The sequence below is a fragment of the Leucopleurus acutus genome (genome assembly GCF_964270905.1).
Source record: "Leucopleurus acutus genome assembly, chromosome: 19".
Lineage (NCBI taxonomy): Eukaryota > Metazoa > Chordata > Mammalia > Artiodactyla > Delphinidae > Leucopleurus > Leucopleurus acutus.
This window is the reverse complement of record NC_139161.1, coordinates 22,336,775-22,361,355: the sequence shown is the minus strand read 5'-3', so window position 1 is coordinate 22,361,355 and position 24,581 is coordinate 22,336,775. Positions and strand designations below refer to the sequence as shown.

Below are 24,581 nucleotides of genomic sequence, written 5' to 3'. Positions count from 1 at the left end.
TGTATTTTACTTGCTTTACTCAACAAGGACACATTTCTGAAAAAGTGCACATTGCATGTTTGTATTTGGAATATCATACTTGAAACTAGTTTTAGGAAGGTGCATTAAAAGGTGGAAAATTCTAGAAAGCAATAAAGCAGTCTTTCGAGGGGTGATCTGTTTAAGGGATATTCATAGTTTATAGCCTTATCTCAAACTCCTCTCCCAACCCTGCTCCTCCCAGAAACAAACCTACCAAAGGTCAGGGGTTGGGCCTGACTTCCCAGGCTGGTCCCTCCCAGGAAGGGGAGCTGGGGCGGGCCTCTACCCCTGCACCTGGTCCTGCTGGCATTCTTCGAAGGGCAGGCTACATGGGTATCCACTGAATCCCACCCACCAGGGCGCATCCTCCAGACTGGAGCTGAGAGAACAGAATTCTGCCCTCCTGGGTCCCACACATCAGAAAGCCCTGAATTTTGGAGTGGGGGCAGGGAGTGCTTCCAGCACAAGCCCCTCCTCCTACAGATGGAAATGCTGTCCTGGCCCTTGGTTACAGTCCTCCAGGATAGTGTCATCCCATCATCCTTCCAGTATCTTCCCAACACCTGAGTTAAGTTCTTAGCCTCTTCTGGTGTCTTCTGGACTGGACATCCACTCTCAAATAGACTAGGCTTTCAGAGAAAGTGACAGATCTAGAAACCTTCTTGGGACAACTGTGTGTACCTCTCATGAGAGGCAGGAGAACCTTACAAAGTAATATCCTCAATTCACATAGACCCCAGGGGAATTGATAACGTATCAGCAAGCCTGGTGTAGCTGAAACCACAAGAAGTGAAATAAATGTGTTTTCTTTCACATTTACCTGCCCCAGGGAGAGTAGGACAAAGGCAAGTGGTTACATTAAGAATTTCTTAAAGACAATACTTCTGTATCTCATTTGTATTTTTTTAATTAAGTAATTAATTAATTTATTTTTGTCTGCATTGGGTTTTCATTGCTGCGCGTGGGCTTTTTCTAGTTGCGGCGAAAGGGGCTACTCTTTGTTGCGGTCCACGGTCTTCTCATTTTGGTGGCTTCTCTTGTTGTGGAACGTGGGCTCTAGGCGCGCAGGCTTCAGTAGTTGTGGCGTGCAGGCTCAGTAGTTGTGGCGCACGGGCTTATTTGCTCTGCAGCATGTGGGATATTCCCAAACCAGGGATCAAACCGGTGTCCCCTGCATTGGCAGGCGGATTCTTAACCACTGTGCCATGAGGGAAGTCCCTCTTATTTGTATTTCAAAGTTTGCATTAAGTACCTGCTATATATCAGGTCAGTATCAGTGATAGATAACTCTGGGCTCCAAGAGCTAACATTCTATAAGGGAGGCAAATACATGACTAGATCATTACAATACTATACATGTGGACTTCCCTGGTGGTGCAGTGGTTAAGAATCCACCTGCCGGGCTTCCCTGGTGGCACAGTGGTTGAGAGTCCGCCTGCCGATGCAGGGGACATGGGTTCATTACCCGGTCTGGGAAGATCCCATATGCCGCAGAGCGGCTAGGCCCGTGAGCCATGGCTGCTGAGCCTGCGTGTCTGGAGCCTGTGCTCCGCAATGGGAGAGGCCACAGCAGTGAGAGGCCCGCGTACCGCAAAAAAAAAAAAAAAAAAAAGAATCCACCTGCCAATGCAGGGGACACGGGATGGAGCCCTGGTCCGGGAAGATCCCACGTGCCGCGGAGCAACTCAGCCCGTGTGCCACAACTACTGAGCCTGCACTCTAGAACCCGTGAACCACAACTACTGAGCCTGCGTGCTGCAACTACTGAAGCCTGCGCACCTAGAGCCTGTGCTCCACAGCAAGAGAAGCCACCGCAATGAGGGGTCCGCGCACCTCAACGAAGAGTAGCCCCAGCTCGCCCTAACTAGTAAAAGTCCACAAGCAGCAACGAAGACCCAAAGCAGCCCAAAATAAACAAATGAATAAATAAATTAAAAAATAATACTATATATGTGTGTGTGTATACATATTTAATCAATCATGGTATATAGCATGTTAAATAGAAGCATGTGAGTAAGCCCTGTAGGAACAAGAAAATTCCTGGTGGAGCAGGGGGCATAATAATTAATTTAGGCCTTGAAGGATGGATAGGAGTTTGTCTTGGTTTACTCAGGGTGTGGAGAGGCCATTCCTAATCTCGTCCTATTAGGCAGCTTCTGCACCCAGGAAGGTAGGCAGAGAAAGACCTCACGTGCACATTCAGGGAGCGTTGGGAGAGGAGGCTGCAGAGGCCCCTTCCTAGGAGGGCCAGGCCAAGTCTGTTCCACTATGGGCCGTGGGGAGCCTTTGAAGGACTGTCCACCTGAGGCCTAGGGGCACAAGGGGATATTTAGGATGGAGGCAAACACGTACTCAAGAGGCCATGAGAAGCTGAACCAAGTAGATGCAGGGTTGGAGATGGTAGGGCAGGTTTGAGAGTAGATTAATTAGAATTTAGAATGTAACTTGGAGGGAGAGCCAGGGATAGGGGGAATCGTATGCCTTTTCTCTACCCAGTGCCTCGCTCTGAGCCTGGAATGGACACGGTGCATGGAGGAAGGTAGGATTTCAAGGTCTTTGAAGCCTACTTCTAAGCGAGGGAGCAGGGGATGAGGATGCTTGAGGCTGTGGTGAACCTGGCCTAAGGAGGGGCTGGTGACGCTCAACCCCACCTCCAGGGAGATCTTGAGGAAGGCCCTTCAGGTCAGGAAGCAGCCACAGCCCCCCACCCAGCACCCGCCTGAGGCTTGGGGTAGGAGCGGACAGCCTGGGAGGAGAGCCTGGGAACCGGTCTGCCAACCAGTTTAACCAGGGACTGGTTTCGACTCCGGAGTTCAAAGGAGCTGGGTGCACCCCGTCCCTCCCAGCCAATGGGAGCAGCGGCCCTTAACCCTTCCCCGGCTGTGCCCGGGGCAACGTCCAGGCGGCAGTTCATTCCGGGGAAGGGTCTGGTCTCTTTGGGGCATGAAATGGGTGGGGGTGACCTTGGTTATGGTTGGGGGTTGCCACCAGGCACCTGAGAGTGGGGAAACTGAGGAGAGAGGCTCCCGTGTTCTCCCCACCTCAGACTTCTCTCAGGATTGCCTCCTCCTGGCTGGGCGGTCCCTGGAGGACCCTGGCTTCTGGGTGGGTGCGGGGGGTGCTGGGGTTGGATTTCTGGGGTGATGAATATTCATCAGGCAAGCCAGCCTCTGCTTCTGTTTACTCAGCCGGGAAGGGCTGGGTTTCAGGTTCACCTTGACTCCTGGAGCTGCAGCGCCGCTGAGCAGGTACCCGCTCCTGCACCTGTTTCTCTCTCACCTGCCGCACAGCTGCTCCTACTCAGCTCTCCTGGCCTGAGCCTTGCCTGGCGTGGCACCCCGGAGGCACCCCTACCTCCCTCAGCCTCCCTCGGGGCAGCTCCTCCACTCAGCTCCTTCTCTAGGGAAGCTCTCGCCTTCAGCCCGGAGCGATCGGGATCACAGGTACAGGCAGAGGGTGGGCAGGAGGGGAAACCAAGGCACAGACCTCTGTCAGGGGACCCAGTTCTGCCTCCACAGCTGACAGGCCCAGCTGGGAGGGGGAACCAGGCACGCAGTCTCCCATCTCTCACTAGGTGGGCAGGCAGAACTCCACTCATCCCACTGGCTTCTTGGAGTCAATCCAGGCCTCCAACAGAGCTCCTTCTGGGAAAGTTTAACTCCAGAGCGGGGCTCTGTTAACTCTTGTGAGCTGGAGCCTACCACCTCCTACCCCCCAGCCTGGAGGATGTTTCTGGCTGGCCAGTAGGAACATCTCCCTGTCCTATCCAGGGTACCCCAGTCTCATACAGAGTGAAGAAATACCACAGGGGCCCTGCAGAGAGATGGGGGATGGGGGTTCTGAGTTCTGTCTTGCAACATGGACGCTGACTTGCTCCCTCAATCCCCCTCCACCCTTCCACCTGCACCCCTGTCAATGGTTAACTTGTCCCAGCTCAGAAGGAGCCTAGCCCAGTCTGGGCAAGGCCCTTAGGAGAGCTCACAGAACCCAGCTGGCATGGTGGGGGCTGTCCTGGGGTGCCTACACGCATGCCAGGGTGCTGACCACCATAGGCAGGGTGGGGGGGGGCAGGCTGTCCCGTGAGGCCCTTTGTGGGTTCCCAAGCTGTGCAAACAGCAGAGGTGTAGCTTACATCTTCAGGGCTGATTTCTATCATCCCATGGATGGCAAGGCCCCGGGGCAAGGGCCCTGCCCTCAGCGCGGCCTGCTCAGGGTCCTGCACAAGCAGACGTGTCACCAAATGCCGAGTCTGTTCAAAATCCCAAGTACCTTCCCTTCCCCCAGGCCTCCCTAGCCTCCTGTGACTAGGCATGGACCTGTGGCTGTAGGCATCTGGCTCTTTGCAACTTTGGATACCTGGGAAGTTTGGCTATCGTGTGACTTTTGTTTTTCTAAAGCAAATCAGATTTTACACTACTTTGGGGTAGCTCACTATGTAAAAGAATCTTATAGCCAGGTTATCTTGTAAAACAAAGAATAGTCCACTAATTTATCTGTTCCGCAAGTTCAGATTTCCATAGGTCAGGCTTGCCTAGAGGGCCAAACACCTGCTTACTGGTGCGCGCATGTCCTCCTGGACAGGAGGGATAGCAAGGCATGGCAAAAAGCATCTTGGAGAGACCAGGGTTCTCCAAGGCCAGGAGACAAGGGCACCGTGGTAGAGGCTCCAGCGCAGGGTCCGAGGGCTATTCCGACCTCTCTCTGTGGTTTTCTGACACAGTTTGGTGGTTACTGTCGGTTCAGGAGCTGGATCCTCCACTCCCCAAGTTCCTTGGCAGTGGGAGGTGGTGGGGCTGTGGACTTTGCCCCGGACCAGGTGGTGACTGGGGCACCCACAGGCCAAGCAAGCGCCCTGTTCCTCCTTCCCAGCCCTCCCCACAGCTCCTTCCAGAAACCCATTCTGGCACACCAAGTTCTGTGCAAGGCTGTGCTCAGCCCAGGTGGGGCAGACTGCCAAAGCAAAGCTCTCAGGCTATCCCCTTGGTGCGCTCACCTCTCCAGGGTGCCCTGAAGGTATTTATCTGACTACTCACCCCTCCTTCACTTTCTTTCTTTTTTTTTTTTTTTTTGCGGTACGCAGGCCTCTCACTGCTGTGGCCTGTCCCGTTGCGGAGCACAGGCTCCGGACGCACAGGCTCAGCGGCCATGGCTCACGGGCCCAGCCGCTCCGTGGCACGTGGGATCTTCCCAGACCAGGGCACAAACCCGTGTCCCCTGCATCAGCAGGCGGACTCTCAACCACTGCGCCACCAGGGAAGCCCCCTCCTTCACTTTCTAAGTGGGAGCTGCACTAGATCTCCCTGGGATTCTCTTGCTACTTGAGCTCAACTCGAGGGACAGAGCTGGCAAAGTGCACAGAGAGGTGGGAAGCAATCCACTGGGTATCTGCTTTGGGCAAGGGGATGGGTATACGGAGGGCCAGGGGATGACCGCAACAAGGGGGCCATGGAGGCAGGCACTCAATTCATTCCAAGCCTAGGTCAGTATCCCGCTTTCATTTTTTCTGAATTTGATATGCTCCCCCTCTAAAAGAAATCCAGACTCATTATGGAAAATCTGGGAATCAAAAAATGGAGAGGAGGGCTTCCCTGGTGGCGCAGTGGTTGAGAGTCTGCCTGCCGATGCAGGGGACACGGGTTCGTGCCCTGGTCCGGGAAGATCCCACATGCCGCAGAGCCTGCGCGTCCGGAGCCTGTGCTCTGCAACAGGAGAGGCCACAATAGTGAGAGGCCCGCGTACGGCTAAAAATAAATAAATAAAAAATAAATAAATAAATAAATAAATGGAGAGGAGAAAACATCCCCTATTCCTTCTACATAAAGAAAACCAATATTAATCATTTGTCATATTTGTTTCTGGTCTTTTTAGAAAATGTAAATGTAGTTAAGACCATCAGGGTTTTTTTGTTTGTTTTTTGGGTTTTTTGGCCACGCCGCACGGCTTGCGGGATCTTAGTTCCCCACCAGGGGCTGAACCCAGGCCCTCGGGCCCTCAGCAGTGAAACGGTGGAGTCCTAACCACTGGACCGCCAGGCAATTCCCAAGACCATCAGTTTTTAAAAGGAGGTGACACGTTGGCCTGGGCTTAGGCCGGCTGACCATCTAGCTTTCTGTACTGTGTACCGTGGCTATCGCACCCTCCTCCTCAGGACTTTCACAGCCCATGCCACGGAGTCCTCAGAACCAGACCACCAATCCCTCCGGGCCCAGAGATGCCTCCATTTCTCATTGCTCTGCGTGCTTTTTCATTGATCGTGATTCCTCCAGTCTATGCTCTCTTCTTCTTGTGGTGTCCAGGCAACTTCACCTGCCAGAACTTCGACTAGCTCAGGCGGCAACTTTGTGGAAATTAGTAAAAGGCTAGGCCACATCCGTGTCGCGACAGGGGCGAGGCCTGGATTTCAGCCCCTTTGCCCCACCTCTTGTGGGGCATCCTTATGGAGGGTCCAGCCTGTGATAACCAGATCCCACATGTACCTCTTGGCTGCACCAAACTTCCTTCCAAATGTTCAGGTCCCCTTCAAACCCCTGTCCTTGTGGAAGCCGTATGGAGAAGGGGAGCCACCCCTCAATAATTATCACGTTAGCATAAATGTTATTGAATACTTTGCAAAGCATGTCTACCTCCTGGGCAGGGATTAACGTTACAGCTAAATGTTAGGGCTGAAAGGGATGGGTGAGGACACCGAGGTCCAGAGAAGTAACTTGCCAGAGGTCACGGGGCTGGAACAGTCCTCGGGACTTCCCGCTCCCAGCCTGACCTTTCTCGCCCTTAGAAAGACCCCGGCTGCTCATTTAGTCGTGGTGGGGACCACTGCGAAGTCCAAATTACTCTGACCATCACAAATCCTATTTAATTTTGTAATGAATTCCAAGTAAAATGCACTGGGTGTTTCTGTCCGTCTGATACCAGCTGACCATCTGTCCACTCCTGGCAGCAGGGCCTGGAGGTATAGCAGGAACAGCATGGGAAGGCGGCAAAGGCCTGGTTGCTGTGTGACCGGGACGAGCTCTTCCCCTTCCTGCAGCCCCAAGGGGCCTGGAGTGTCAAAGCTGCCTGGCAGTGGTGTTTGGTTGTCCCATTGTCCCCTCCGCCTGGCTCAGATGGCTTCCCCATGGATGTCTTCTTGGCCACCCCTTCCCCAGACCCCTCTCTCTCCTGATATACCCCAAAAGTATTGCATCACCTACCTGAATCCCTACCTGAATCATTTGGCCCCAGGCTTCAATTCTTTCAAGCCCAGGCTATGAAAATAGCCCACATTTGGGAGACTAGAAAGGGGCCCTCGCCCCTTCTCCCCACTGACCCCTTTCTCTACATCCCCTGCTCCTGCAGAAAGGCCCACCCTCGGGTGTGAGAGCACCATGACCGAAGTTGGTTGGTGGAAGCTGACTTTCCTCCGGAAAAAGAAATCCACTCCCAAGGTGCTGTATGAGATCCCTGACACCTACACCCAAACTGAGGGCGGCGCAGAGCCCCCAAGGCCTGACAGCGGGGGCCCCAACAGCAACTTTAACACCCGCCTGGAGAAGATTGTGGACAAGAACACAAAGGGCAAGCACGTCAAAGTCTCCAATTCGGGCCGCTTCAAGGAGAAGAAAAAAGTCCGAGCCACGCTGGCAGAGAACCCCAACCTCTTTGATGACAGGGAGGGCAAAGGACAGTGAAGGGGGCCAAGGAGGACGCTAGCACCTCCCCACTCCCTGCCATCAGCCGGATCTGAGACGGGAGCTCGCCACGCTGGCCTCTTTGGCCACAGCCGAAGCCTCGGCGGCAGTCGATGCCTGCTGGCAGGAAACGTCTGGTTTTAGGTTTGTATTTATGTGCTCCAGCTTTCTAGAAGGCCTGAGAGATCCCAGGTCCTCCCGCCCTCCCCCACCACACACAAAGGCACTCCAGTTCAAGGATGAAAAGTCCCACTCAGGAAGGACAGCCCTCCTCGAAGAGGTGGAAGCACCAGAAGGGAGGTGGGCGTAGAAGGAATGGAACAGGGAGCTGGACAGACCTCACCCCCTCCTGGGACACAGGGTCAAGGGTGAGTTTGAATTGCGGCTCCCTCTACTTTCTCTACCTGTGATTATTCTCTGGATCGATTCTGAGAGTGCATTTTCCAGAAGCCACGTGATGCGGGGTGGCTTCCTGGAGCAGAGGCGGAGATGCTGAACTTGAGCTCACCTCCTAACTCAGGTGGGAAACTTCCTGGAACTCTGCCCCCAGGTGCAGGGGGAGGGCAACCCTGGCACTCCCTAGGGGGTGCTGCAGAAGGCCAGATTAGGGACCCCATGGGTTCCTGCACATACCCTCAAAGGAAAGCTACACTGCCCCGCGGGTCCAAACTCAGAAAGGGGGTGGGAGGCTCTGAGAGGAGCCCTCCTCCCCCTACTAGTATTTAAGATGGATCAGCCTCAGAGGTGAGTCCTGCAGCCTTGAATTTTGTTTAAAAAAATCCTCGTAGGTTTCTCTCTTTGTAATAAACAATGCTGCAGAAGCAGAGAACCTGTTTATGCTCTTGTCTTGCGTTTACTGAGATGCTGTTTTTCATGCCTTTACTCTTTTTTACTTTGTGTTCGAACTATTCCTCTCAAGCACCAGGAAGGGTCCCCAGGTGTAAAAATGTAGCACCTGGGTCACTAACTTCACCACCAAGCCATCTTTAGCATCTGGAGATGAAGAGAGTAAAGGAGGGAGCTAGTTACACCTCAGCAAGAGAGGCTGTCAGGGGCTCCAAGAGAATGGAGTAGACCTTTGGTGACCAATCCCCAAATCTCAGTGGTTTGGTTTGGGATCCAGATTCAAATTCTGGTTCCCCCCTTAGTAGCTGTGTGATGTGGGGGAACATTAAAGAGAAAAAAAAAGCAGCAACAGCAACAATAACAAAAAACACCTCCTCTGAGCCTGTTTCCTCTTCTGCAAAAGGGGCTGTAATAATACCTATTTCACAGGGGGTGGTCAGTATTAAGTGGCCCGTAAGTAGTCCTATAGTAGGTGCCCAGTGAATATTGGTTTCCTTCCCCTTCCTTTATGAAGGAACTCCACTATAGCCCACAGCTACCGTTTAAGGACAAGGAGAGAGCTTACTCCCTATGCTGTTAGGTCCAGACCCAGGAGCTGAGAACTGGAAAAAATTGGCCAAATCTTTGGAGCTCATGGTGGGAACAGAGAGAGACCAAGGTGACAACTAAACAATGTGATTCTGTGGCTTCCAGGTCAGCTCCTCGCAGCTACTGGGCCACCCCAGGGAGGTACTCAGGAAATTTACCAAAACAAACAGACCTGTACAAGGGTGCCTTTGTTAGGTGGCCTCACCCAGGCCAGAGGGAACTCTGAGGATGAGTGTGGGAGACCAGGGGCCGGAGGGAGGGAAGGCGGGCTCAGGTGTGCTGCCTTCCCCAAAGCCTCTTCCCGTATCCCTCCCCACCACATGGAACTTTCTAGGGTCCCATCAATCACTCAGTCCATAAGGCCTCCCATGGAGAAGCTGACTTTCCCAGGGCTGCAACTCTGCCTAGGGTTAGCAGCTGACACTCACAGAGGGCTTCTGACAGGCCAGGCGCTGTGACAAGTCCTCCACAAGGTCCTCCTTTAACTCATCACGGGTGCTATCATTATCGCTGTTTTCCACTTTTCCAGGTGCATTAGCTGAGGCTTAGAGAGGTCAAGTCACTAGCCCTAGGTCAGGGCTTGCAGTGGCCGAGCTGGGACGGAGGCCAGAGCTGTGCACATGACTGCTGCACCACACAGCCCCTTCCACACTTGATTTTTATCTGCTTAGGGAAGGGAAACTGAGGCTCAGAACAAGGAAAGGAGCACAGTCACCTTCTGCAGAAGGGGAGGTGGGGTTATGCCTGGGCCTCGGGATCCTGGACGGCGAGCACCATCCGATGGGGCTGCCCAGACCCTGGAACCAGTGAGGGAAAGTCAACCAGCTTCAAAGGTGAGTGTCCCCTGTGACCCCAGACGGTAGGGACCTGCCACTTCAGCCATCCTGAGGTTCCCTGAGGCAAGCGGGGGGGTGAGGTTGGGCCCTGGGCCACTGACCCGTGGTTCTATCTCATGCTGGCAACGCATGCACCACCACCCCTCTTAGGTGAGAGAGTCCGCAGGCCCCCCTGCCCCATGCTTGCCACCCCACTCCACGGCCCAAAGTGATGTCCGCGGAATCTTCCAGGGAAACTCCACATATATCCCTAAGCTGGGGGATGGATGAATGGGGGTGGGGGGAGGTACTAAAAGCCAAAGGGAGATCTGGCTGCCCAGGGAGTCAGAGCCAAGGCGGCTGCAAGTGTTCACGAGGCCGGGGCAGGAGGAGGAGGAAGCGAGGGTGCAGATACGTGTGGGAGCCGGGAAGGCTGCGGGTTATCCACCACAGTTTCACTGGGACAAGACCCAGGGGTGGCAAGGGGGAAAGGGGGAGCAGGGAGGGCCGACCAGAACTGGCCTGCGCTGCCCAGGAGGGGCCAACCCTGGGCTTCGGGCTCCCCCTGCTGGACGCCCAACCTCCCAGAGGGGAGAAGCCAGTTGGGAGGAGTTGCTTAATTCCCCAACTCCCCTCAATCCTGGGGGGTGGGGACGAGACTGGGCTACATTGAACATTAATATCATGCGTGGCTGATGAGCTTTTATTATAGATTCGGCACAGTGATTGTCAGAGGAGAGGAGAGGAACAGCTGAGACCAGGCCCAAAGCAGGGGGGATACACAGCCCCCAACAATGCAAACAGGACACGGTAGGGAAGGGCACCCCAGCACCCTCTCCTGCAGGTGGCCACAGGATTACTGTTGTGCCTTCCTGCACCCAGGCTTAAGGGGGGCCAACACCCAGAGGGCCGCCCTTGGAGGAGGGAGTCAGTAACAGACACAGAAGCACACGCCCATGCAGTGGAATGAAGCAGTTTACAGGGTAGCAAGCTCAGGGCCAATGTGTACAAACAGTCAGTTCTCTGATCCCGGCTTAGTCACAGCAAACATTTGCCCAGCCTGGCTCCTCTCCGAAGCCTGTAGGCCACTCACCCAGGTTGTCCCTGGTCACCAGACTTGGGCTCGAGGAAAGCAAATACTACAGATCAGCACAGGCCTCGGCCAAGGGTGACTGAAGAATCCAATTGTGATGGTGGGAGGCGGTGGCTTTAGAAGTTGAGGCTAGTGCATTGGGTCACCTGGGGGCGGGGGTGGTCTTGTTGAAAGCTGAGTGAGATTCAGTGGGTCTGGGCTGGGCTCCCAAGTGATGCTGATGCTGCTGGCCTGTGGACCACACGGCAAGTACCAAGCATCTACTACTGGGGGGTCTCAACCTCGGCTGCACAGAATTCCCCGAGGACCTTTTAACCTTCCCCAAGTCCGGGCTGCACTCACACTGGTCAGATCATCTCTGAGGGTGGGTCTGGGCACCAGGGTTTTTAAAGCTCCTCGGTAATTCCAGTGAGGATGAAAACCAGTGATCTAGGAGTCATCATCAGTTGGGGGTGGGGGTGGGGGTAAAAGGATGTGTGAGTGTCAGAAAAGTATAATTTCTATTATTTAATTTTATACCTGGAAAGTAAAATACATATAAATGTATGTATATATGTATTTCACATACATATAGTTTTTATAACCAAATGTGGAAAGTAAAGCTTGATGAAAAGCTTCCTGATACGTAGGTACCAGCACAAGTCCCTTCTACAAAACTCCTGTCTGACAGTGACAGAACACTCATTACCTAACCTACACCCTCCTAGGCAGCCCCAATTGTTTGAAATCTCTTCCCATATTGAGATGAAATGTACTTCTGTGCAGCTTCCACCTGTGGGTCCTTTGGAGCGACAGAGAATAAATTCGGTCTCTTTTCCACATTGCTGTGCTTCGGATAATGGAAGGCAGCTATCAGTTGGGCTAAGTGGTATAAAAATATCCTATTAGCAGATGAGATGGTTAAGGTACTTTTCGTTGCAAGCAACACAAATAGATAATGGCTAGTTTAAGCAGGAAAAAAAGATTTTTTTTTTTGTAAAGAGACAATGGGTTTTCTGAGGTAGGAGGAGGAATTGCACAGCCCAGACACAGGAAGGAGGGGTCCAGGGACTGCTGAGGGAGTTGCAAGAGCAGCACCCAGAGGCTGTTGCTTCTAGGCGGCCATTATCGACTTGGCTACAGACACTCCTATGCTCTGAGTCCCTCCGTTTCAAATTTCAAATTGGTGACGAGAAAAAACAATTGGCTAGATTGGCTCAGGTGCTTCTGCTGGGACCAATGGGCTTTGGCCGGTATGACTGTCACGTGATAACAGACAAGGCTGTGGTGGGCCCAGCCACTGTGACCAGAAAAGGGAATCACACCAGACGCTACCCCTAGAGGGAGCTATTCCAATAAATCATAGTTAAGGTCAAGAATAATTATGGGATTATTTTACATTTGTGCTTGTCCATGCCACTGTTAGACTCCACTAGACCAGCTGACTACAGAGAACTCTCTGAAGGGCCCTGAATATAAGAGGTGGGAAGGGAAATGCATTGAGTGTAGAAGGGCCTGGCTCCTGATCCCATACCCTCTCTTAGCACGGATCCCAGCTCCAGTCAGCGCCAGCAGATTGGGAGTCAGGGTGCAAGTCTCTCATAGAGCCAGTCTTCCTCCCCTCGGTGGGTCATGGGCCCCAAGGGGGAGTCTCCTGCCGGTAGGCCCCGTCGAAAAGCGATCCGGTCATGCAGGCGGTTGGTTTGGCCTTGCCAGAACTCCATTACTTGGGGATACAGGGTGTAGCCACCCCTACAAGGAGAAGCAGAGGCTTCGGTGCTCTGCGTGTTTGTCCAGCCAGGCAACCCCACCACCCTCCGCACCATCCCAGCGCCCCGTGAAGGGAGTTGCTGGCGTGCATCCAACAAGGGTTGCCAGGAAGGAGGAGATCTGTAATTCCACGGACAGGGTGGCTTTAAGTAAGCACGAGGGTCCCAGTGTCCCTTTCTAGACGACCACCAGGTATCACTCACCAGTATTTTGGCTTCGGCACCTCTTGTTCCTGGTAGAGTTGCTCCAGTTCCTCATTTTTCTTTCTCAGGTACTGTCCAGGGGAAGGAGATGGAGGAAGGGCCAGACCCAGTCAGTGATTCACTTAATCACCACTTACTGAGCATGTGCTCTTGCGCCAGGTGCTGAGGACACTGGTGTGCAAACCCGGCTGGCCTCTGGCCTCTAGGGGCACAGTCCAACGGGAGGGTCAGACAGATACAGGAGGCCTGTTCCCTGCTCGCCAAATCCATGCCCCCCAGGGAGACCATCCATTTCACTTTGCTGGAGAGAGAGGGCCCTGGCATCCCCTGGGGACAGCCTCTGGGGCTGAGCCAAAGCACTACCACCCAGAGGACTAAGGAGAAGCCCCACTCACCTCCCGATCGGGGATCACGGAACTCTGGTGACTGACCACAGCCCCAATCTGGCTGCTCTTGGGGCGGGAGTGGAAGTAGCACTCGGCCTCCTCCTCGGGCAGCTTCTTCACGGGACCCTCCACTCGCACCTGCACAGGGATGGTCCTGGTTAGATGGCATTCCGTGCCACCTGCCCCCCCAACCAGTAGAGGCCCCAGTCCTCTCTGTTCTTCTCTTTATCCACTGCCCTGTCACGCCTGACTCCAGCTAGCCCAACTAAGTGAGAGCCGTTTGAAAGGCAGGATGTTTGCCCAGCCTGGGGACCCTCACCAGGTTCATTCATAAACTCAGGCCCTTCCCACCCCTGCCCACCCCAGTCTGTCCCAGGAATGCACACTCACCTGACGGTTTAGGGGCTCCCAGTAGAAGACAAGGGAAGCAAAGGGATTAGAGTCCTGGAAAGGAAACAGAATCCACAGACAGTCATCAGGACAGAAGTGAGGATGCCTCCAGCATGGGGGGAAGGCAGGGAGTCTGCAACGCGCAGGCCCACTGCAGATGCATTTACTGTAACGTCTCATTTTTAAATCCTCAAAGGTAGGCCAACTTTTACAGGTGTGGAGACAGGCTCAGAGAGGTTAAGTCACGTGCCCAGGTTCACATGGTAAATGGGCCAGAGGGACTCCAAAGTGAGGCTTGCCATTTCTCTCACCCATAGATTTGCAAATCCTCAGAAATGTATGTTTGGCTGCACTGGACTCAGGGAAGGGCACTCATTTTGGATTCACGAATTGAATGCATACGAAGTGCCAACTCTGTGCTCAACACCGGGAGAGGTGCTGGGGGTATAACAGAGATACCACAGATGCGGCCTCTGACCCCAAGGAGCTTACGGTTTGCAGAGGACACAAACATTAATCACATAATCCCATAAATACATGCATGGTTAGAAACTAAAAAAAATGGCAGCAACGAAAGTTGCCAGCTATAATGACTGCAAACAGTGCAAGGGGCCGACTCAGCCTGGGAGTCCAGAAGGCTTTCCTGAGGAGGTAACGTGGGGGCTGGACCCAAAGGAACAGGAGCTACTCAGGTAAACATAGGGAGGTAGGGGTGCCTACAGAGAGCACTCATCCACGGCAGAGAGAAGGGCAAGTGCAAAGGCCCGCAGGCGGGATGGTGCCTGAGCATAGCCGGCAAGTGGGTTGGGGCAGCTATGGCATGAGAAGGTGACCAATGAGCCAGGGCTGGACCCTGCAGGCCCAGGAAGGATTTACCGTGAACCCTCACCAGCTCTTGTCCCTTTCGACTCTCGAAGTTAGTGAAGAAGCGGAAGCCATCCTTGCCAAAGCCCTTCAGCAGCACCATGCGGGCGGACGGTTTCCCATCTCTGCGGCAAAGAGCAGAGCACCGTGGTCAGAGCCCCTCCCCACAGGATGTCTGAGCACCCCTACACCTGTACCCCCTGATTCTGCACTGTCTGTGCACTCAGGCTGCCCATTCCCACTTGCCCATGGGAATTTGTCCTGGAGGTGCAGTATGACACCATTGCCTAGGGCTCTGTAATGGACCGAACTGGGTTCCCCTAAAATTCAGTTTTGAAGCCCTAACCCGCAATGTGACTATATTTGCAGGCAGGGCCTTTAGGGAGATAATTAAGGTTAAATGAGGTCATAAGAGTGGGACTCTAATCTAGCAGGCCTGGTGTCATAAGAAGAGGAAGAGACACCAGAGCCCTCTCTCCCTGCACACACAAAGGGAAGGCCATGTGAGGACACAGCAAAAAAGGTGTCCATCTGTAAGCCAGGAAGAGAGGCCTCATTAGAAACCAACTCTGACAGCACCTTGACCTTGGACTTCTAGCCTCCGGAACTGTGAGAAAATAAATCTCTGTTGTTTAAGCCCCCCCAGTCTGTGGTACTTTGTTATGGTGGCCCAAGCAAACTAGCTCTGGGGGATATCTGGGGGCACAGTACAAGAGCCCTGCCTTCAAGGCCTTGTGCTTTAGTGAGTGGGGGACAAGCAGAGTTGAATAAGAGGCTAATATAAGAGATGTCTCAAGGGGTTTATGATGGATTGTCAAACGAATGACACAAACAAGCACTGCGCTAGATTTCAAGAGAGGAAGAGGGCTTTATGGAGAGGTTCCAGGAGATCTGCCTCTCAAAGAGCAGATGGGAACTGGGGAGACCGGGAGATGCGGGAGACAAAGGTGTGTGTATTGGGGGGTGGGTGCATCAAGGGCAGAGATGAATGAGGCACTACATTTTATCACTGAAATGGAATTGAGTAAAGTCTAATCTTTGGTTTAGAGGTAAGGACACTGAGGTCCAGAGAGGACAAGTTACTTGCCTGAGGCCACACAGCATGTTAATAACACAACTAGAATCATAAAGTTGTCGTCCATCAAATTGAGAGCTTCCTAAGTTTCCTACTTCATCTGTACCCACCTTCAGAGGGCCCACAGCTGTGCCTACCTGGTACAGGTAGCAAGACACATGGCATTGGCTTCCCCTATGTCAGGACACTGAACAGCCTCCTCAAACCAGGCAGCAAACTGCTTCATGGGGTTCAGGGAGGTCAGCTGAGTCTCCTCAAATGCCTGGGAAGGGAGAGTTTTATTTCACTTAACAAACACATGTAGTGCTGTTCTAGGCACTTTTCAAATATTAACTCATTTAGTCCTCATAACAACTATCTCATAACAAAAAACACGAAAAGGTGAATAGGTCCCACACCTACTGATGGACAAATCAGGGTTTCATGTCATGGGTGTCAAACCTATCACCTGGGGAGCCTAAAAAATAAGACAGATTCCTGGGCTCCACCCTGTAAATTCTCACTCAGTAGGTCTGAAGTTTAATGAAAACTTGCATGTTTAACATGCATTTCTGGAAATGCTCACATGCAATCAGATTTGGTAACCAGGCCCTGGGCCCAAATTCCAAAATAATTCTCTTGGTTTCTCTCCTGAGGAGGGAAAAGGCAGTAAGAGCCAGGAGCTTTCTCCTCCCCTCCTGCGTAAAACAGCCCTCCTACCCCACGTGTTACTTATTTATCAAACATGTATAAGCTAATTATCACTGTTCTAGGCACTTTTCAAATATCAAAGTCCATAATATCCCCGTGAGGTCAGTACTATCACTTCACAGGTGAGGAAACAGAGGCCCAGGGAGGTGAGTAAACCGCCCAAGGGGTGCGCGGAGCGACCTGCAGGATATCCAGGCAGACCCCCGAGTGCGCGCCCTGAGCCCCTAAGACAAGCTGCCTCTGGAGTCCACCTTCATCCTCGTTTCCCCGGAACACCTTCCCCCTTGATTGTCTTTGAACCCCCTTCTCCCACGGAGGTGACCCCGAGCCCCAAGGGGTGGACCAGAAACCCCAGGTTATCCCTCCCATTCCCCTCCGCTCCGGAGATGACTCGGATCCCCTGTGCCCCCGCCCCTGCGGAGGCCCTGCGGGGCGGCGGCACCTCTCGGTCCCCGCGGTAACTCTTGCGCATCGGTCCCAGGTCCATGACAGCACCGCGACTGCACAGGTCGCGGAGGCAGCGGGGCCACTCGGCGGGTCGCCCGAACGTCACGATGACGCCCCGTAGCCCGAACGTCATGGGGCCGCAGGCCACGTGAGCCGGCGTCGCTCCGCGCTGGGTTCCGTTGGATTCGGAACCAGTTTCTTAGCCCGGGAATCTACGCCGGCAAGGAAGAACTTGCCAGTTGCCGAGCCAGGCCCACAGGCCCCAAGTCCTCCGAGCCAATGGGAGCCAATAGGAAGCCAGGGTTGGTGGAGGGAGCCGGGCGCGGAGATGCCATTGGTCAGAGTTTTCCAAGAGCGAGGCCAATTAGAGCAAGAACGGAGGAACCCTGCAGCCAATGGACGGCGCCTCCGGGGGCGGGAGCAGAGAGACAAGGAAATGCTGTCACCGCCGTTAACACGCACGTGGAGTTTGTTAAAGGTATAGGAAATGAAGCGGTCCTGGCCGGGGACGGGGAATGAGCCGCTGGGGGCTTGAGGGGAGTAGTCAGTATCAAGGGGCCGGCCCCTAGCAGGTGCCTGAAGGCCAGCTTAGTGCAGAAAGTACCCGTCGGAGGAGGCTGGTGCCAGGAAAGGACAAATGGAAAATGGAATTAGGGGCCAGACTCGGAGGCAAGGTGATGTGGAGACACAGAAAGGGGCGATCTGGTGGGAGGGAGAAATTGGCGTTCAAGAGTGGGACAGGTTGCAAATGACTTGTGGATCTCACGGGATAGGTACTGTATAGTGTGTGAGTATGGGGAGGTACTCTGGGGTCTGGGGAGGAGCAGTCTTACCAAGACTATGGTAAGAACGCAGATGGCTGAATGAGAAAGGGGAAGAGGGAAATTTGGGATCAAGCCATCCCAGACCAGAACCATCTTCCAGCTCGGAATCCCCTCTCTCCAGCCTCATTGCTATAACCTGTGTCAGAGCATGCTGCTCCCTTTCCTCATGGTTTCCCCTTTTGTGGTTGCAGCAGAGTTCACACTAGCCAGTGTTCTGGTAGATGGAAAGATTGCCCCACCTCTCCCGGGCCACCCCCATCTTTGTCGTTTCCCCTTTTTCACATTTTGCCCTTTCTAGGTAGCTGGAGTGTAGCTTCCAGGTCAGTGCCAGCCATAAAGGAGGGCACAGGGGAGCAGGTAGCTATGTCACTTGCAGTCTGTGTCTATGTCACTTGCAGGCTGTGGACTCAGGGCTGAGAAATAGGACCCCTGCCAGTGCCCATTCCAGCTTTGACCTGGCTGGGGCAGCCTTGGGTTAAGGCCTCTGTGTAGTCCTGGTTTCCACCAACATCAGGAAGGGGAGCTGCAGGAGCCACCTAGGCAGGCACCCCAGGACTGTGCCAGGTAAGGGAAACTTCCTGCCCTGCCCAGGTGTCTGCATTACAGCCAAGCTTCATTAAGCCCAACATTAGATACCTATCATCCTTTATTATGTGCACATAGCTTGAGCCAAATAGAATCTGGAAGACAAATTTGCTGCAAAGAAATAATACATGTCTCAAGGCTTAACGATGTTGATCTATGGATCCTCCGCTGGTACAAAGTTTTTGTGTTGCCATCATTTTTCTCTGTCAACACAGTCGAGAGAGAGTTGACTGGGCTTTCTTTCTTGTTGAAGTTGTCTTTCCACATATGAACATTGCTCCCCTCCTCCCAAGGCCCTGCACTTGAACCTGGGTAAGCAGTGATTAGTACCCTTCAGCTCAGATGATTTTGTTCATGCAGCTACACTCTTAGCCCTGCTTGGGCTGTGCTACCCTGGACCCAAGATTCTGGGGTACCAAGACTAGGATCATTTGAATGGTTTGCTTAAAAATTAAAAGCCAAGGGCTCGGTATAGTGGGGTAGACATGTGTTAAAGACTTCTTTTGGACCAGGCACTGAGCTAGGTCTGAAAATATGAAGATGAAGATGCATGGTTCCTGCCCACGAGGGGCTTATAGTCTACAGTGGGAGGCAGATCTGTAAGCTAAGGAGTTACAGGAATTTTAACAGATGTTTCTGCAAGGTAAGGGGGAGCAAAAAGGAGGAAGTGGTCTCCAGAGGTCACACAGTCAGTAAAGCCTTCATAAAGGGAGCAGACATTTGATTTGTCTTAATGAGTAAGGGTTCTCCAGATGGACAATGGAACAGGCATGCCAGGAAGAGGGAGCAACTCAAGTGTGATGCTGCTGTAGCTAGGTAGTGAGAAAACAGACCAGGCAAGTAGTCAGGGGCTCGGTGCCTGCTGAAGATCGGGTAGGTAGCAAGGACTAGGCTCTAGACAACTATTCTAAGTTTTTATCCTGTGCTGCTGTCAAACCAGGGTGTCTAATTCCTGGTTTTTTAAGGCCAGGTAGAGAGAAAAACTCTAGATTCTGACAGCCTCTTCCATCCTCGGCTGTTGGTGAGGAAGTTTGCAACTGGTTGCCTTTTTATATTTGCTCCTTCATCTTGAAGATAATAAGTAGGCTTGTATTGTGCTTTTCTGCATAGTGGGATTTGGTGTCTAGATCACAAAGCAGCCCCACAGTGCAAACCAGAGGGGGAAATATGCCCACTAGCTGTGTTGCTACTGCTGCAACCCCAGCAAGGGGTTTGTCTGCTTGGGAGAAATGAATTTTTTATTGGTACTGCTTTGTCTTAAACATTTTGCCCACCCCCCCCCCCCGCCCCCACACCCAACTTTGTAAAGTTGCTAATCTTTTCTCGAGAGTCTTCAGTGAATAGAAGCTATGTTGCAATACTGCATTGTACAGAGGCACCCCGGTTTCTTAATATGCAACAAAAGGCTAGCTGTGAGTTTGGGGGCTATGCCTTGCCTGTTTTCTTCTGATGCTTTTGCATTTATGTTCTTAAGTCACCTTTTAGTCTAATTGTTTGATTGAATTATACATTTCAGTTACATCTTGGTGATTGGATTTTTTTTTTTTTTTTTTTTTGCGGTACGCGGGCCTCTCGCTGCTGTGGCCTCTCCCGTTGCGGAGCACAGGCTCCGGACGCGCAGGCTCAGCGGCCATGGCTCACAGGCCTAGCCGCTCCGCGGCATGTGGGATCTTCCCGGACCGGGGCACAAACCTGTGTCCCCTGCATCGGCAGGCGGACTCTCAACCACTGCACCACCAGGGAAGCCCCTGGTGATTGGATTTTTGTTTTGGGATGTGGCTCTGGTGACGGAGTGGGTGATAGGCGAAGGAGGGCAAGACGCTGCTGTGTTCTCTCTAAGCGTCAGAGCCTGATGCCTGAGTTTGGGGGGTGTGGGGTGGAGAGGAGGGATTTGACTCAGCAGGATGGCTTTAGGCGACATGGGCGGTGCTGTTCATTGAAGTAGGGGAATGTTGGAGGAGAGGCTTAAGGGAAAGATGAAGTCGCCATCAGACCTGTTGAGTGTGAGGATTTATGGGACAGCCACATTCGGTTGGGTTGGAAAATCAATTCTGGAGCTGGGGGAGAGGTCTGGGCTGATGGGCTGGTTTAGGTGTCGTGAGCCTCCAAGGTGGCACTTGAAGCCATGGGGGAGGATGACAGTGTCTGGGAAGGGAAGGGGGCCTGGAAGAGTGGTAAAGATGCTCCTGAAGTATAGCACCCAGCTTTCCAGGGGACCAACAGCAGGCCAGAAGGGGTGTGCTGGGGGCCCAGATCTCGGGAATTCTCCAGCCTAGCTTTGGGTGAACTCAGTGTGGAGCCTCAGGACATACAGACAGGTGGGTACTTGGTGCTCTGCCAGCAGATGCCTGAGCCCTGAGTATGGTTATCAGGTGACCCAGAGGGGGATGCAGGGAGGCTGACCCTTTCCCGACTGTCCTGCTTGCAGTTATGGAGTTAACCCCTCACACAATCCTTTGCATGTGCTCACGGATTGCTCCCTGAATCTGTCCCATTGTTTTCATATGTGTTCCCCCTGAGAAGCTCCTTCGTGGGAGGGACTGCTTAATTTCCCTGGCTCCTTCTCAAAATCCCAGCCAGGAAATGCTAATCTGTAATGTTTATGCATAATGTGCTTTTCTTAAACTTCTCTGAACTTGGTGAGTGGGGCTTGGGGTTTTTTGGCACCTGGTAGGAGCAGGGCCACCAAGAGGGTCTTTGTTGGCTGGAGGGATGTTAAGGTTTCCAGGGTGAGTTGGCTGGGTCATCTCTCTTAGCCCGGGCACTGGCTAATCAGAGAGTGGGCCACAGGTAGGGGGAGGAGGCCTGATGAGTTCTCAGCAGGCCCAAAGGATATGACCTGGCGGTTCCTTAGTTTCATTTAAGAAATCCTGGTCAATCCTCTTGGCCTGACCTGTGGTCATTTCTAACTTCCTCTTGGCCACGATCCCGATTAGCAGGTATTTGACGCTCCCCTCCAAGCCCTGATTCTCTGCCTCTCCCTCCATGGTTTGCTTTCTTTTCACCCACACCCCTCTTCTTTATTCCATCCTCCCAGGCTCACTTCCTGCTCTTCTACTCCCCGAGGACCTCTTCACTAGGAAACCCAACTGCCACCTGTCCTGAGATTATTGCAGTTCCTTTAGTGGCTTCATCCCAGCCCCAGAGACCTTGGTCAGGTGACAGGAGGTCTCTGTCCCAAGGCAGTGTCTGACCCCCAAGTTAGGTTCCCTGGAATCCACCACCATCTAGACCTCAGCCACGAGCCCCTGATGGGTACGGGGAACTGAGATGCTGCAGGCAGCTCCCATCATTAAACTCGAGTGTGGGGCCTCAAAGGTGATTGTCAGGATGGACTGAGTAGTTTGAAGGAAGCCTGAGATCTATTTGCTGGTTTAGTTAGACAACAAAAAAGTACTTTGCCCCGATGTGCCTTCAGGAGGGGAGGGTCTTCCCCAGCCCCCTTTTATTTCGGCCTCATAATCCTAGTATCTGGATGAGCCGCAGCACTGACCATCACTGAGCAGACAGGAGGGGGTGGTGAGGGGTGGCCTTGGTGCACAGGACCCTGGGGAGGGAACTCGGGCTGTGTGACCCCCACTCTCAAGCTGCTGGGAGTAGCCTGCCCCCAGATTTTCAACCAGGGCCAATCAGGTGTCCTGGGGAGGCCTCTGGCCTGGGGCGAGCTTGGGCCACATCAGTGTCAACAGTCCCCACCCCCTGCAACTCCAGTAAATAAGGGATGGATTAAAGCAGATGAGGGCTAATTTGCCACCAGGTCTCTCCGTTCTCGCCCCAGGCCAACAGCCGTGCTAGGCAGAATACACTTTCCTGCTCCCTTTTTTTCTTTAATTAATTAATTTATTTGTTTATTTTGGCTGTGTTGGGTCTTCGTTGCTTGCTGTGCGCGGGCTTTCTCCAGTTGCGGTGAGCTGAGGGCTACTCTTCATTGCGGTGCGCAGACTTTTCACTGTCGTGGCTTCTCTTGTTGCAGAGCACGGGCTCTAGGCGCGCAGGCCTCAGCAGTTGTGGCACGTGGGCTCAGTAGCTGTGGCTCGCGGGCTCTAGAGCGCAGACTCAGTAGTTGTGGTGCACAGGCTCAGCTGCTCCACAGCATGTGGGATCTTCCGGGGCCAGGGCTCGAACCCGTCCCCTGCATTGGCAGGCAGACTATCAACCGCTGCGCCACCAGGGAAGCCCTCCTGCTCCCTTTCTAACTCAGGCATCCCACAGGAGGCAGAGATGGTCAGGCATAACTTTTGAACCCGTGAGTCTCACTGGAGAAGGGAAATCCCGAGTGCCAGCACACTGTTCTGCCCGCTGAGGGCTGACACCTCATTTCCAAAGGATGCCAAGGAGTCAGGTCAGTTTCCACACTTGAAGCATAAAGCACATGACTTGGAATCAGTTCCCAGGAAAGGATAGTTCTTTGTGCCTGAGAGCAAAGCCGGTGGGGAACATGTGGCAGAAAGAGGTCAGTTGTTAACATTCCCCTTCTCTCGCCAATCCCGATCAAGAACACAGTAAGGCAGTTTTCTAGTCACACAATCTGCACGTGAGAGTAGATAAATATACCTCATGTCTTCCTCCTCCCGCCAGTGCAGCAATGAGAAGTGGGGCTGCTGGGCTGGTAGTGGGGCTGCTGGGTTGGTCTGGTATCACCCAAAGGGCTTAAGTATGCTTGGGACGGGACTCCCTGCCTGTTAATAAAGAAGTGATGGGGGCAGAGGACCTGTGATCTGAGATCCATCTCCTTTTTATTTCTTCAGCTGATGTGAGGGTGGACTGGCTCTAAGGACAAGCTGTTTGCTTGCAAAAATGCAGGCGCTGGTGACAAAGGAAACACAGTTAAGGAGACTGATAGCTCTAAACGAGCCTTGCCACTCTTGCACAGAACAGCCACCCTGGCTGTGTCCTTTTGAGGCTGATTAAGAGGCATTGTTGTTACAAGAAAAGCACGTACTGTTCTCTATATGCTTGAGAACAACTTGCCTCTTCCTTCAGCTCAGATGCTCTTCAGGCTCCTGCTAGGTGTAAACACAGGTACTGAGCTGGGTCCCATCGCAGTCTGCCTACCATCCCAACCCCTGATCTCCTAATGAGCCCTGTCCCACCCCTGCCCACCCCCAAAAATCCCCACCAAAATTTCAGATCTGCAGCACTTGCTAAAACCAAAATCAGCCTGCTGCCTTCCCTGCGGTGCTGGGGTGAGGGACAGTAGAAGAACAGAAACTGGGGCCAGGGTTCTCTTGGGTAGAGCTGGGTTCTGGCCTGGCCCTCCACCCTGGGAAGGGACCTTGGGGAACTGTGTTTTCTCCAGACTCTTTAGCCTTCTGGAAGTGACTGAGGCAAGGTCCCTTTGGATTTCTCTCCTAAGCTTCTTACTAACGGGCTCTGAGGCCAAAGCCCTGCTCCAGGGCTTGGAGAGTTGAGTGGAGGAATTCACTTGCTGGTAAGGAAGGCACTGCTGTTCATTTGAGTCTCTGGGCAGAGTATGCCTGCTTTGATCTGGGCAAAACTGGCTTAGGGGAGAACACAGCAGGAACACCCGCACCAGGCCCTGCCCTCTGGAGTAGCCCCCCAGGTGCTCTGGGGGCTTGTGCCAATGCCAGGAGGTCCTTGTGGCTGAAGCCCTTTTCGGGCTGTGGCCTAGATCTGTCAAGGTCAGGAGGACCAGGTCCTGCCCTGGTCCCAGTGCGGACAGCTCCGAGAGACCAGGGCTCCCTCCTCAGGATTCCCCTCGGAGCTCTCCGAGGGGAAAGACGAAGGAAGCTGCAGTGCCAAGTTGCAGATTTTGCCTCAGGCAACTAAATTTATTAGCAAGAAAAAATTTTTGTCAGCCCAGCGCTGACCAACAAAGTACATTGTTAATAAAGGATAACAAATCTGTCACTTAATTCAAAAACATACCTCAAGCAGTTACAACTAAAAATAAAGTTGGATTTTTGTTTAATTTAAAAGCCTCAAAAATAACAAGCAATATGTTTTTAAACATGTAGTAGACACAATTGTCTATTATACAATATACACTGTACACAAGTAGGGCTTGGGCTGGTTGGGGTGGGTGAGATGAGGGGGAGGGACGAGGTCCAGGATGGGAAGGTGTTTTACCTGAATCCAGATTCGAGTTGAAATGCTGTGTCGTTTAGAAAAGAGAATTACTAGAGTGAGAAAAAAATTCATATGCTCATCATTGCCCCCCAAAAACCCTAAACTAAAAGCAGGCATGGGGGAGGCGAGTAACAAGAACAGGAAGAAGGGAGCAATTAAATAAAACTTCTCTAAAGCACACACAATACACAGTGTTCATCATCGGAAGTAGAGTATAAGGCAACGTTCCCCACAGAAGAAGAGGGGAA

The 24,581-nt window shown here is 52.9% G+C and overlaps 2 protein-coding genes across 2 annotated transcripts; one reads left to right on the top strand and one right to left on the bottom strand.

The window, feature by feature from the left end:
- The first annotated feature begins 3,275 nt into the window (after window positions 1-3,275).
- PRR15L (proline rich 15 like) lies at window positions 3,276-8,527 on the top strand. The gene is made up of 2 exons (XM_082860822.1): window positions 3,276-3,464; window positions 7,357-8,527. Exon 2 carries the CDS (start codon window positions 7,386-7,388, stop codon window positions 7,686-7,688), a length of 303 nt encoding a protein of 100 aa, XP_082716948.1. The 5' UTR covers window positions 3,276-3,464; window positions 7,357-7,385; the 3' UTR covers window positions 7,689-8,527.
- A 2,114-nt stretch (window positions 8,528-10,641) lies between these two features.
- Window positions 10,642-17,261, bottom strand: PNPO (pyridoxamine 5'-phosphate oxidase). Its single transcript, XM_082860111.1, has 7 exons — window positions 16,830-17,261; window positions 15,835-15,959; window positions 14,648-14,747; window positions 13,759-13,812; window positions 13,378-13,506; window positions 12,983-13,053; window positions 10,642-12,761 (listed from the first exon to the last, which is right to left on the bottom strand). Exons 1-7 carry the CDS (start codon window positions 16,965-16,967, stop codon window positions 12,593-12,595), a joined length of 786 nt encoding a protein of 261 aa, XP_082716237.1. The 5' UTR covers window positions 16,968-17,261; the 3' UTR covers window positions 10,642-12,592.
- Between the last annotated feature and the right edge of the window lie 7,320 nt (window positions 17,262-24,581).